Source organism: Chrysochloris asiatica, unplaced genomic scaffold (genome assembly GCF_000296735.1).
Source record: "Chrysochloris asiatica unplaced genomic scaffold, ChrAsi1.0 scaffold00105, whole genome shotgun sequence".
NCBI lineage: Eukaryota > Metazoa > Chordata > Mammalia > Afrosoricida > Chrysochloridae > Chrysochloris > Chrysochloris asiatica.
In genome coordinates, this window is record NW_006408623.1 from 8683621 (window position 1) to 8696244 (window position 12624).

Sequence of the window (12624 nt, forward strand, 5' to 3'; positions counted from 1 at the left end):
GTGACAATGATGGTGATGGTGGGCTAATATTGGTGATAATGGCATTGGTGATGATAACGATGTCATTATGATGGTGACAATGATGATGATGATGGTGGTGGCGGCTCTTCATCTGCATTGCTGCATTGCCTCTAGCAGATTTCTAACCGTCCATATCAGTCCCCACAGGTTGGGTCCAGTCCTCTTTTCAGCTGGTGACATCTCATTTTTTATTAGATTCCATGGATGGGGAGAACCTGTTCTTTCTGCCAGCAAAGAGATCTTAGAATTTATCAGTCTATCACTTATAACTATTGCCACCCCCATGGAAGACACAAGGCAGGATTCTTCAGGACTCAACGTTTCTGTTCATTTCTTTGTCTTGTGAGGTCTTCGATATCCCATTATGTATTTGTAACAAATGGACTTTGATTGACACAAACTCTCAAAGATCCATATTCTGAAGCACTATAGTCTTTAAACTGTGCAGGGCAAAAGTATGTCTCTTGGCATCACTAAGGAGATTACCTCATCATTCCAGAAGATCGCAAGTCCCTGAGTAGGGCTATGACCCGTAGGACCACGAATGGAGGGTCTGACCGCATTGGTTGTGGATACTTGAGGAGGTTGAATCCCAAGGATGGAGTCAAGGTCAAGAACACATTCTGGCTCTTGGATCCTGACTGTGTTCCCCAGGTAGGAATCCTGACAGGCACTGAGTGGGCTCCGGACAGAGCTTCCTGCTCTTCCAGTGGGCAGGGGATCGAGAGCTCAAAGATAGACAGGCTCACAGCATAGCTTGTAGGAACAGGACCTGAGGAAGCATTAGGAAAAAGTTGTAGCCATCTGCTTTCATAACGATTCACAGCCTTGGAAAGCCTACGGAGCAGGCTACTCCATCCTAGAAGTCACTATGAGTCATCTTCAACTTAATAGTAGTGGGTTTGTTTTAAGGGATTAGTAAGAATCTGAAATTTTCTTAACTGAAGATTTGAAAATGAACTTTTTCTCCCCACAAAAATGAGGGATGTTATACAACAACAGCATATATCAGAGTAGAAAACTCAGAATTAAAGAATACTGGAGAAAAGAAAGATTTGAAAAGGGTTATGAAAGAATCCTGGAAACAATTAAAAAGAAAAGAAAACAGGAATGAAGAATAAACTCAGATGAACACAAAAATATACAAAAAGCATCCTAGAAAGCCGTAAGAGAAACAGATGACGAAAAGAAGAATATTGAAAAGTAATACAAAATAATTAAGAATGATTTGAAAGAAATCATTGTAGTAGAAAGGCAAAGAAACTCAAAACAAGAAATGAAACAAATATTAAATAAAATTCAAGGACAATTTCACTGTACAAAGATGCTTGCCTACATTTTGAAAGGGCAAACCTCAACCTGGAGAAAATTAATCATTAATCAAGAACATATTCTGTCATTAGCTTTTGAAAGCTAAAGATAACTCAAATTGAAAAATGCATCAACTCCGTCATCTTTGGAGGATGGTGGGGAATTACTCATTTGTATGTTATTTTGAAAACCAGTATTTGAGGATAGAATCAAGAATTTATCCTGCCATTCTGTTCAAACTTCATTTAAAGGCAACTCAATGGTTTGTGAAGATGAGTCTCTATAGAAGAAATCAAGCTACAGAATGAAGAGGGAATGACAGAGTTAAGAGGTTCACATTCAGCTCCTGTGAAGACAGACAGCCTTAGAAAGTCTATGGGAAGTTCTACTCTATCATGTAAGGCTGCCATGAGTGGGAACCAACTTGGGGGCACCCAATATCAATAACAGAAATACAATATCCAATCTAAGTAATAATCATCAATGTTTGCTCACATCACACAAAGACAGACAAGCAGACACCCATGACGTGTCCTGGTGAAACACTGATGTCACCTGAGCCTGACCCAGACTTTGTGAATTACAGAAAATGTCGGGAGCAGAAGTACACGTGAGATGACCCCAAAGAGACACAACGATGTACATTCCGGCAACAAGGAACTTCAGAGTAAATCACCTGACTTCCTTAGTAGACAAATGTCTGTCTCTCTGTGTGTGTGTGTATCTGTATGTCTGGAAGGAAGAGAGAGAGATGAGGGGGAAAACTGTAGATCAGAAGAAACTTAAGGGTCAGTTCTTCCACAGAATACAATATACAAGGGGGCTTCACAAAACTGTGGGAAAACAGGATTCTAAGATAACGGACTATTTCCATGAACTTTTTGAAATCCCCTCATAAGACTCTGATCTAGATAGTGATTCAGAAACTTATGTTGTGAGAAAAAAAAAAAAGTGAACTATCAAGGAAATTTGACCCAAAGGCTACTTGATAATCCTAAGGAATTGTTTATTGCCGCTTGCTTTTTTTAGGTGTAACCATGACAAAACCCATTGCCACTGAGGAGCCCCAGTGACAAGGTCAGTGATTCAAAGGCACCTCTGTAGGAGAAAGCTGTGCTGTCTGCTCCCGTAGAGTGTGCTGTCTCACAAATACTCTCTAGGCTCACGACGATTCAGAACCAATCGATAGCAGCACGTTTGCTTTGGATGGGGGACTGAAACCCTCTGTGGGTCAGAGTAGAACTGTGCTTCATGGCATTTCCAATGACCGATTTCTCAGGTCTCCAGAACTTTCTGTCAAGGCACCACCCTTTCAAGGAGCAACTGAGCACCTAACTATTAATCCCATCCAGGGACTTCTGACATTGGTATGGTGGTTGTTTTAGAAACCCATATTGTTTAGACCTGTCTCCAGAAATACTTACAAATGAAACAATATCATGTCTGGAGTTTATTTCAAAATGGCCAGTTTGGGATGGATGAAGGGAATGAAAATGATCATTTCGTTTGGTGTATCCATAATACAAAAGATTATGCCTTCCTTCATCTTGTGTATTGACCTGCCATGTTTATCATGTTGGAGAATTAGGTAGCTGGGTAGCCACATGGGCACCTGAAGTAATCTGTCTTTCCTCCTGTCCTATTAAGATTTCTCTACTTCATAGAAGGAGCACTAGTGGCTGCTAAAGAAAAAATTAGTGGGTTGAGCCCACCAGCTGTTCAGCAGGAGAGAGACATGGCAATCTGCTTCTGTAAAGATTCCATCTCAGAAAGCCTATGGATCTGGAGGAGTGGAATGAACTTGAGGACACAATGGGTTTAGTTAGGCATGGGTTGCTCTGACAGAAATCACTTCATCTCCACTGGATTTCTGAGTTGCCCTGGCCTGTGTTTTGCCCTTACACCATCAGTACCTCCTTTCTCATCAGACTCTCCCAGCCAATCCGAGATCAGCACATCCACTGCTTCCTGTACTCTTCTCTTACCTGTCACTTCACACACTCACAATAGGATTCAACCAGGGGACCTTGTTAGCTGTCTTAAATATGGGGCAAATGCATTCTTCTTCACAATAACCCATATCTCTCAATCTAGACCCCAAGGGTGTACAGAATGGTTTATTGTTGAGGAAAAGGAAGCTGACGAGGAGAGAAGTTTTAGCAGGATGCATCTCAGAATCCTGGACTTCATCCTGGACTCATCAATCTTCAGTGAGAACAGGACACGTCCTAGGCCAGGAAATTCCCTGGGTTCCATCCAAAAGGGAGAGGACTGCAGTCAGCGAGGTGAAAGAGAATGTGTATGAACTATGGGCTGTGAATCTGATGGTCCTTCACCCAATACTCAATAAAACATTTCAAAAGGCCAGCATTCAAAAGTCAGAAGATCTAAGTGTGAATGCTTGTTGTGTTGTTGTTAAATGCCATCGATTCAGTTCCAACCCATAGCGACCCTGTATAGGGTTTCTGAGGAATGACTGATGAGATTGAATCGCCAACCTTGCAGTTCAAACGGCTTTGCAATCTGGTGCGTTAACCCACAGTGCCACACAATGGTAAGAATGATTAATATGCAAGATTGCTAAGGAAAGGTTGCCGGTTCAAGACCACTCAGAAGCATCTTGGAAAATGGGCTTGGCATTGTACTTCTGAACAGTTAGCATCAAAAACCCTTCAGATGATAATGCTCAGATTTGCACCTGATCTTGGAGAAGGCTCAGGACTGGGCATGGGCTATAGGATTGGGGCTGACTCAATGACAAGTAGTAACAAGAGCAAACTGGGGGGCGGGGGGATCTGTCTACTCCCCAGCCTTCTCTGCATCCCTGTGAAGCCCACGAGGGAGTGATGTATGAATCTCACAGCCCACCCCCCACAGCCACCTCTGTGTCCCTGTGCAGCCCAGAAAGACGAGATACATGAATCTTACTATTCAAGGTGATGTCTGGTCTTCCCACACAGAAATACATGCATCTCATAATGGCTTTGGAAGAGAAAATAAATGCTAGGGACTATCTACATTTCAGCCTAACAAGACACATGGCTGCTTACCTGCCCACCCCCTTCACACAGGCGGATCAATGTCTGTACCCTAATGACATGTGGCACACACCCAGTGCCATTTACAGACCCACAGACCTCTCTGCGGAACCACCCGGCCCACAAAGATTATGAATTATGCACACAGAACAACTTACAAGGGAAGTGCCCATGAATAATGTGTCTGCCACCCACATCCACAGCCACAAAGAGACAATGCCTCCCTCCCACAGCTGATGGCGTCTCCCAGAAACGGAACTGAAAGCTGTGCTGACGTTGGAGTCCAGAGAATCCCACTGTCCTCTAGGGACATGTGAACGCTGTCGCGTTAGAGCAGCTTTGATTTGGAGCCAGTATCCAGTATGGTATTCTTTTCTAGTGTTTTCAAAGAAACACTCTCACTGCCTGAATACGTATGTTTTCTGGGGCTCCCAGAAATGATGTGGAGAGAAACCAGATGCCCATAGAAAGCAGCTATAGCTTTGGAAGAGAACAGCATAGAAAGGCTGATTCTCCATGAATGCTTGCTGACCAGGGATGTCAGCTTTCTGATTGTAAAGAAAATGTTTCCTTCTTCTTCTCCCCAAGTCAGCTCCATCCACGTGTGGGGTTGGGGTTTGGCTGGGGTACAGCCTCTGGACTCAGTACTGTGCATGATGACTGCCATATCTATTGTTTGATGATGAGGGGCTTCTTCATCCACGCCATATGAGGAGCTGAACCTAAGGGGGCAGGCTCTCAGAGTCACATGTGGGTGTAAGGATGTGGTTTCTTGTGTCCCTCCTGCCTTGAAATCTCTCTTGTGGACGTTGCCAACATCCCAGCTCTGTGCAGGGGTGAGCTGGGTGGTGCTGGAATGGCATTGGGCAGAGCACGGGCATGACTCCAAGACACACTTCTTGATGTTTCCACATGGTCGGGTCATCATTGAAAGCTGTGGTCCCCGCCTTCCATCCTCAAGAAAACTTTTCACTCTACCTGAAGATGTTACTCTATGAAGTCACCTTCATCACTACAGACTGAGACCAGCAAACCACACAGGACCTGGACACAATGCCAAATGGCACAGACATGTAAATATGCTTCCAAAGCCGTGAGGCCAATGGTAGGTAACTAAAAAGAGTAATTTTCCTCTCTGATACCATGGACAACCATTCATCCACCAAGAATCCCCAGGGTCACCCACAAGCAGAAGTGGGCAACCAATGAAGGGAAAAGAAGGTGGGCCCTGATCAGTAGTGTTGTCTCAATGTGCTTTGCTGATAATTTCACGCTGATTTTTAAACCAAATGACACACTTCGGTTGAATCTCTGAAATAATTCAATGTGATGGTTAGAAAGAAATCTGAAGTTCTTAAAATAGTCAGCACATTGCAAAACCAGGTCTGAACTATTAACAAGGACTTCAAATCCGAAACTGGCAGAAACTCCCGGCAACATGCAAAATGTGGGAGACGGAACAATTAATCCATGTCCTGGTCCCAGAGAAAGTGTAACATCATGCGTTACTAACAACTCCCATTAAATAGTAAATAACAAGCTGTTTCAAATGGCAGTTACCAAGGTAGTTGAAAATATTTTAGGAATATGAAAACTTGTCACTGTGACTTATTTCTCCTCCCAGGCAATTTTAGGGGGAAAAAATCGTTGAGGCTTGAATTATTCGCACAATCGATTCAATTCTGCCTGTGTGTTGCCAGGATTCTGAGTGTCCAAAGAATGTATTCCTTGAGCTGGGGTCCCGAGAAAGGCGGGAAACAGACAGCCTAGAGTCCCCGAATGATCCTTCTGTTGCTGGCTTTCCCTCTCATACGTATCCCAGTAGGCTGTTCATGAGTACTACAGGGCAGGGGTATTGTAACTGCTTTTTACGGAGGAAAAAAAAAATACATTATTTATACCAAAAAGACAGACCAGAATGTGACTGATTTCAGCAGGTCCTGCCGAGTCCCCTAGCTCTTACTACGCATGCCAAAGCCCATGATATAAAAATGCATCGCAGCATTTAGGAGGCTGAGGAGAACGTGAACATTTTGACAATAGCCTTCCTAAAGATGGCAAAGGATGCCAAGAAGGCTATGCTGGGTGGCCCAGCCTGAAAGCCTGTGGAGAAAGGTGGCTTCCAAAGTGGCCTTGGGCAGTGCTGGACTTGCTGGACGATAGGGATGCTTTCAAGCAAATGGCACAGTTTTGTGAACGGTTCCTGACAAACACCGGGGACTTGATGGGAAGTACTACATCCTCGTTGTTCCCAGCTGAGTCACCACTGGGCACGTGTTCTCCTCCAAAACCTCCTGGGAGGATGCAGCCACCTACAGTGGAGACCTGAGAGGGCACAGAGCAGGCAAGCAGCAGCCCCGAGTGCCTTTACTTGTCACTCAGGAGCCCAGAGCACCGGAACAATCTGGGAAACACGTCCAGTTGCCAAAACTGGGGTAGCTTCATGCACAGAAACCGCATTTGTTTCTAAGTTAGTTTTCAATTATGGAAGTCATTCAGATAATTAAAGTCTGATTAATGTTTTACTGCCACTCACATGCCAACTGTTCTGAACCCAAGGAGAGTCCCGCAGGCCCTCAAGCCAAGACTGAAACTGGGTGAGATAGGCAGATGTCCCAGTGACATTGGATGCAGCCAAGGTTTGCCTCCTACACAATCCAACATCCATGAAGTGGTGGCTAGCTTTACATTTCTGCCCTGTCTTAGGAACTTCGCCTTTTTGTAAGCTGTTTTTGGTAGGTACCATTGAGTAAGTTCCAACTCATAGGATCCCGATGTACAGTAGAATGAAACCCTGCCCAGTGCGGCATAATCCTCACCCCAGCCACACCTGCTCACCCCTCTGTGCACACCTATGCCGGCCACACCTGCTAACCTGTTTGTCCACTTACCTCGGCCATACTTGCCCCAAGTGAGCATGTTCACCCCACTGTAACCGCCCACAGCCTCTGCAGGGCTAAGCATGGGGTCCGTAGGGCAGGCAGTGGGAAGGGAATCATGCTTCATCGGGTCTGAGGTGCCCTGAGTGCTGGTCACCTGCTTAGAATGGGTACTCGGGGTAGATATTGAGACTGATCAATCAAACCCCTGACTCTGAGCCACCACGTCTGTGCAGTGGTTGAATGAGTTCTTTCGTCAACATCAATGGCCCCAGTGATGAGCGATTGCTTTTCTCCTACCATCAGAAGATGCAATAAGAACGGACATTCACCTACCGGTTCCTCTTTGTTTTCATGTTCTGGTCCTCACTGCCATCATCGGAACTGGACTCCTCATTGTGGTGGGCTGAAAGAAAACCAGGATAGAGCTACTGGAGGCAAGTCACTGAGAATCTCTGTCTTCACGCTGACTTTAGAGGAAAGGAAGAATCTATTTCTCTGAGGGCAGGCATCACATCTGACCATGGGGGTCTGTGGGCAGTGAAGAGGCTAACTTCCAGGCTTAGCCAGATCTAAATCAGAAAGAAGCAGCCTCTCTATAGAAAAACAAGATGGCGCTGTGGGCTGAGAATTGAAAGGATGGCAGTTCAATCCTACCAGCTGCTCTGTAGAAGAAAAATGAGGCTATCTGCCCAGTAAAGAATTACAACCTTGGAAACCTCATGTAAGGTTTCTGTGAGTCAGTGTGGGTTCATTGTCAGTGGGTGTGGTTTTTGATTTGGGAGCCTTTTAGAAGGGCCAGGATGGAGAATTCAAGTTGCTCATTTGCCTAAACTTTTCCCTCCACCCTCAGAACAGCAGCTCCTGGAAAAAGTCTTTCTGTTTTGGGCTCGAACAGTAAAGGTTGGAGGTTTAAATCCACCCAGAGGCACCTTGGAAGAAAGGTCTGCCAATCTATCCTAAGAAACAGAAACTCCATGGAGCTCAGTTCTGCTCTGACACACGTGGGGTCGCCATGCACAGCGCTGACTCCAGCAGTGACATTTAACACTGGCCTTCACACCCCTTGAAGGACATGGACTCCCCCACATTATCAAACGCTCTAAGGAAGAGACTGACAATCATTGGTGCTTCCTGCTGTCCTGCCATTAGCTCCGTCTCAGTGAATGATGGGGTTTCTCCTACCTGTGGTATCTGCTGGCTCCCTAACAGCTGATTTGGAAGATGTAACCCCTAGCTTCCAGCTGGGGGAGTTGGCTCCATAAACATTTAGATGGCACTGCAGGGCTTGGTGTCCATTTCCACTGGTAAGAGGAAAGGGCATGGTTCTGAGCATCATCATTGTTCCTGAACTGACCAGCTGAATGGTTTGTGGACACACCACATATCACACCTCCAGACTACTTCTCACCAATGCACCTGGCTGCCCCAGGAACCTCCTGCAAGCCTGCTGTCTGAAGGCAGAGAGGTCAGGGATGAGTCTACTGAGAATCCTGGAGGGCACCCCAGGTCCACTCACCTGGGTCTCCACCTTCCTCACAGCCACAGTGCCCAGGGAGGCCTGTCCCTCCTCACAGTCCTCTCTCCACACCCTTCTTGCTGACCTGCTCCAAGGTCTGTACACACCACGGCATTGCCCAGGTGGGTGGGCATCTTAAGAGGCTTTTCAAGGGGAAGTTTGTAAGCAGAGGCATCCTCAGTATATGGCTAACTGACTCCAGAATACCTTTCTTTCCTGCCAATCTGTCCCCCAGTCCTCAGCCCTGGCCCTCTCATGGCCTGCTTCCAGCACCTTCATAATCTGTGTTGTTGGAACTCTAGATGCTTTGGGCTGATGTTCTAGAGAAAAGGCTGGTGAGTAACTGAGGTGAAATTGGAAGGGAAATGTTTCCAAGCTGCCCCACCTCCCAGCAACTCTGCTCCATGCCCCACAAACACTGTACCGGGCACATCCAAGCTTAACAGCAGTCACGCCCCATCCCAGCCTCCTGCTTAATGTCAGGGAGCCAAACCTCTGAAGGAACTTCTGCCCCGGTGTCCTTTGAGTGTCTGCACTCTTCGCCAAGGTGCACATGCTCTCTAGTGTGGTAAGAGGGTATATTCCAGGTAGCTTTGATTCTGTTTGCTGTTTACGACACAGGTGGGAGGTAGCGGGGTGTGGCAGAGACCATAGGCCATGCCTGGAGGTGGGGAGTTTTTCCTTAAGCCCACAGATTAACCCTACTGCAAGAAGACCATGGGAAAACCCACAAAATCCAACTTAAATTAAGCCATGCAATTACAGGAGTCCTGAATGGTGCTATAGGCTAAGAGCTGCTCCTCCAAAGCCTGTGCAGGGTCACTATGTGTCTGAATGGACTGGAAGGCACCTAACATCAAAACAACATGCAATTATGGGTATATTCTTTAAATAAAAGAAATCCACCATGCAGCTATTCTCTTGTTGCAGTTACCTGTATGTGTGTTTTATGATCTCAGTGTGGGCAAAGCTTTCCTAATCAAGATGAAAAGTTTAGAGACCATAAAGGAAATGTTTGTGGATTTCATTGTCTTTAGAAACACAAATCCAGGTTGTTCTATGACAGTAGAAACCAACTCAAAAGGCCAGAAAAAAAAGATAAATAAATAAACAGATGAAATCACACTAGAGCTGGAATGCTTATCTCTTTGATTTGCAAATGAAAAAGAGGTAAAAAAAAAAAAAAAGAGCTCACAGGAAAACAAAACAAAGCAAATGGCCCTTGTTGTTGTTGTTGTAGTCTTTGTTGTTAAGTACCCTGGAGTCTGTTTGAGTCTGTTTGACCCATAGTGACCCTGTACAAAGATTCTGAGGCTGTAAATCTTTTAGAGAGCAGAAAGCCTCATCTTTTTCTCACGGAACAGCTGGTAGTTTTGAAATGCCAACCTTGAGGTTAGCAGCCCAACTCATAACCACTATACTACCAGAGCCCTTAGACATGTGAAAAGGTCTTCATTTTCACTCAAAATGCCAATTGGGACAAAGAATGGCTTTGAGAATGAAGACTAGATGATCAGAGGTTCTGAAGAGAATCTTGGGATCTATTAGGGGGAGTGTGAACTGGTCAGTCTCTGGGAGCAGGACTCACCAACATCAGTCAAAAGTCAAAATGCACATACTATCTGGCCCAGCCAATAAGAACTTACAAAGTAGAGGGAGGAAGGGAGAGAAGAGGGGTCAGAGGGTGGGAGGGAAGAGGGGCAAAAGAAGGGAGAGAGGAGGGGACAGAGGGAGGGAGAGAGAGGAGGGGGCAGAGGGAAGAAGAGAGGAAGGGACAGAGGGAGGGAGAGAGGAGGGGACAGAGGGTGAGAGGGAGGAGGGGACAGAGAGAAGGAAGAAGTGACAGAGGGAGGGAAAGTGGAGACAGAGGGAGGGAGAGAGAGCAGGGGACAGAGGGTAGGGGGGAGGAGGGGACAGAGGGAGGGAGAGAGAGGAGGGGACAGAGGGAGGGAGGGAGGAGGGGACAGAGGGAGGGAGAGAGGAGACAGAAGGAAGGAGGGAGAGAGGAGGGGATAGAGGAGAGAAGGAGGGAGACAGAGAAAGCTTATAGATCATGAGAGGGAGGGATGGAGACAGACAGACAGATAGACAGAGACACATAGTGAGAGAGAAGGGACTGTGAAGAGCAGAGAGGGAGGGAACTCTGGGCCTTTGAAGATGGAGACATGCCCAAGATGTATCCTGAGCAAAGTGCAGAGTGGAAGGTATGGCTGTTTGTCCAGCATGAGTTAGGCCCCCTGAGGCCTGGGTCTCTCTTACCCTGGCTTCCCCTGAAAGTGGGGAGGACATCTCTATTCCAGCAAGGATGATAACATTGAGAAAAACAACCTGGAGAGAGAGAAGGCTATCAGAACCTGAAATGCTAATAGAAGAAGCTGGCCACAGGCAGAGGACCCATGAAGATAGTGCCTGAAGCTGACCACTGCGGAAGGCGTTCCATTTCCAAGAAGTCTGTGCCTCTTTACTAAAAAACCATGAATATTCAACATACCACACCTCCTAATTAATATGTATCATCCCACACTGGAGGAAGAGACCCCATACCTTTATAAGCCAGTGCACCCCAACCCCAAAGGGTCTTCTCCACTAGCGGAGAAATACCCGGTTCTCTCTCTGAAGCGTACTTTCACTTTGCAATAGAGATTCCATGTGACTGTTTATTGTTGTGTGTGACTGAGAAGTGGAGACTTGGTGGAACTAATTCTTTAGATCCCCAAGAGTGAGAGGGACCAGGGAAATACATGATATGCTGGATCCCTAAAATGCTCCCTACAGTGAAATACAACACAACCATGAACACATTTAAGAATTAATGCGTTTCATGTATTTGCCAGCAAGAGCACATGTATATTTAGAGCAAAGCATGGGGTTTGAGAAGTCAGGTCGCAGTGCTGAAAGCTCTCCTTCCTGGTGAGGACATTCTACCTGTGGGTCGGCCCACTCTGGAACCATCAGGCCCATCACTGCTTAAAATGTACTGACCAGTGATGGGAGTGGGCTTTGGGGGCAGCAGGTTTGCATTTAGGGAGAAGTGTGAAGGGAGGTGTCCACCTGTATCTCAGGTGGATTACTTGGGGACGTGGTGGGGGCAATTCCTCAGGGACTCAGCAATAAGAGCCCATAGGCAGGAGTAGGTCTGGAGCCAGCACACTCCTTCGGGGCAGGTGTTCATCACCTAATCATGGGCCTCGCCTGAGCACCAGGCCCTCTGTGACATCTCCACCTGCTGCCTCTCCCTTTGGCAGAGACCCTGGGACATGGGGAGGGACTGGCTGCAGGGGTCAGAGAGCCGGCGGGGAAATCATTCCAACCGGTCACCTTTGGATGGACTCTGACACCAGGAAACCCCATATGCAGAATGTACGTGTAGGAGTTTTCAGCAGCAGATGTTCACGTCTATCTTCCAACATGGCTGGGGTGGACTTGAACCTCTACCCTTTCAGTAAGCAGCTGAGAGTTAAATATTCATACCACCCAGAGCGGGGTGTTTCACCAGGTGTCCCCATGCACACAGCTCTTGACCAAACAGTTCAGAGACAGTTGCCCTTCCCTGGGTCACACCTGTGTTTGCCCTGCGCAATCTTACGACCGATGTGATGAAAGGAATTTCATGATTGGTTTGCATTTGTCTCCATCATAAATGAGTAAATGTGAGCACAGTCATCAAGCTGAGTCAGGTTCCTGCTGTCTCTGTTACAGGTGGAGGGATGAGAGGTTTCAGGGCAAGGCCACCTGCACATGACAATCACTGTGTCAGTACACTTGCACGCACCCTCCACCCTCTGAGTGTAGCCTGGTGGGGTTGACTCCCTGGGATCTGTAGTCAGGCCTACCCAGGTTCAAATCCTGTACCCGC

General features: G+C 46.6%; 1 protein-coding gene across 1 annotated transcript in view; it reads right to left on the reverse strand.

Moving 5' to 3' along the window:
• TCERG1L (transcription elongation regulator 1-like) overlaps positions 1–12624 on the reverse strand; it is a 249504-nt gene that overhangs the window by 28631 nt on the left and 208249 nt on the right. Inside the window, exon 10 of the mRNA XM_006867479.1 lies at positions 7586–7655. Within this exon, the coding sequence (XP_006867541.1) occupies positions 7586–7655 (70 nt within the window). The remainder of the gene's footprint in view (positions 1–7585; positions 7656–12624) is intronic.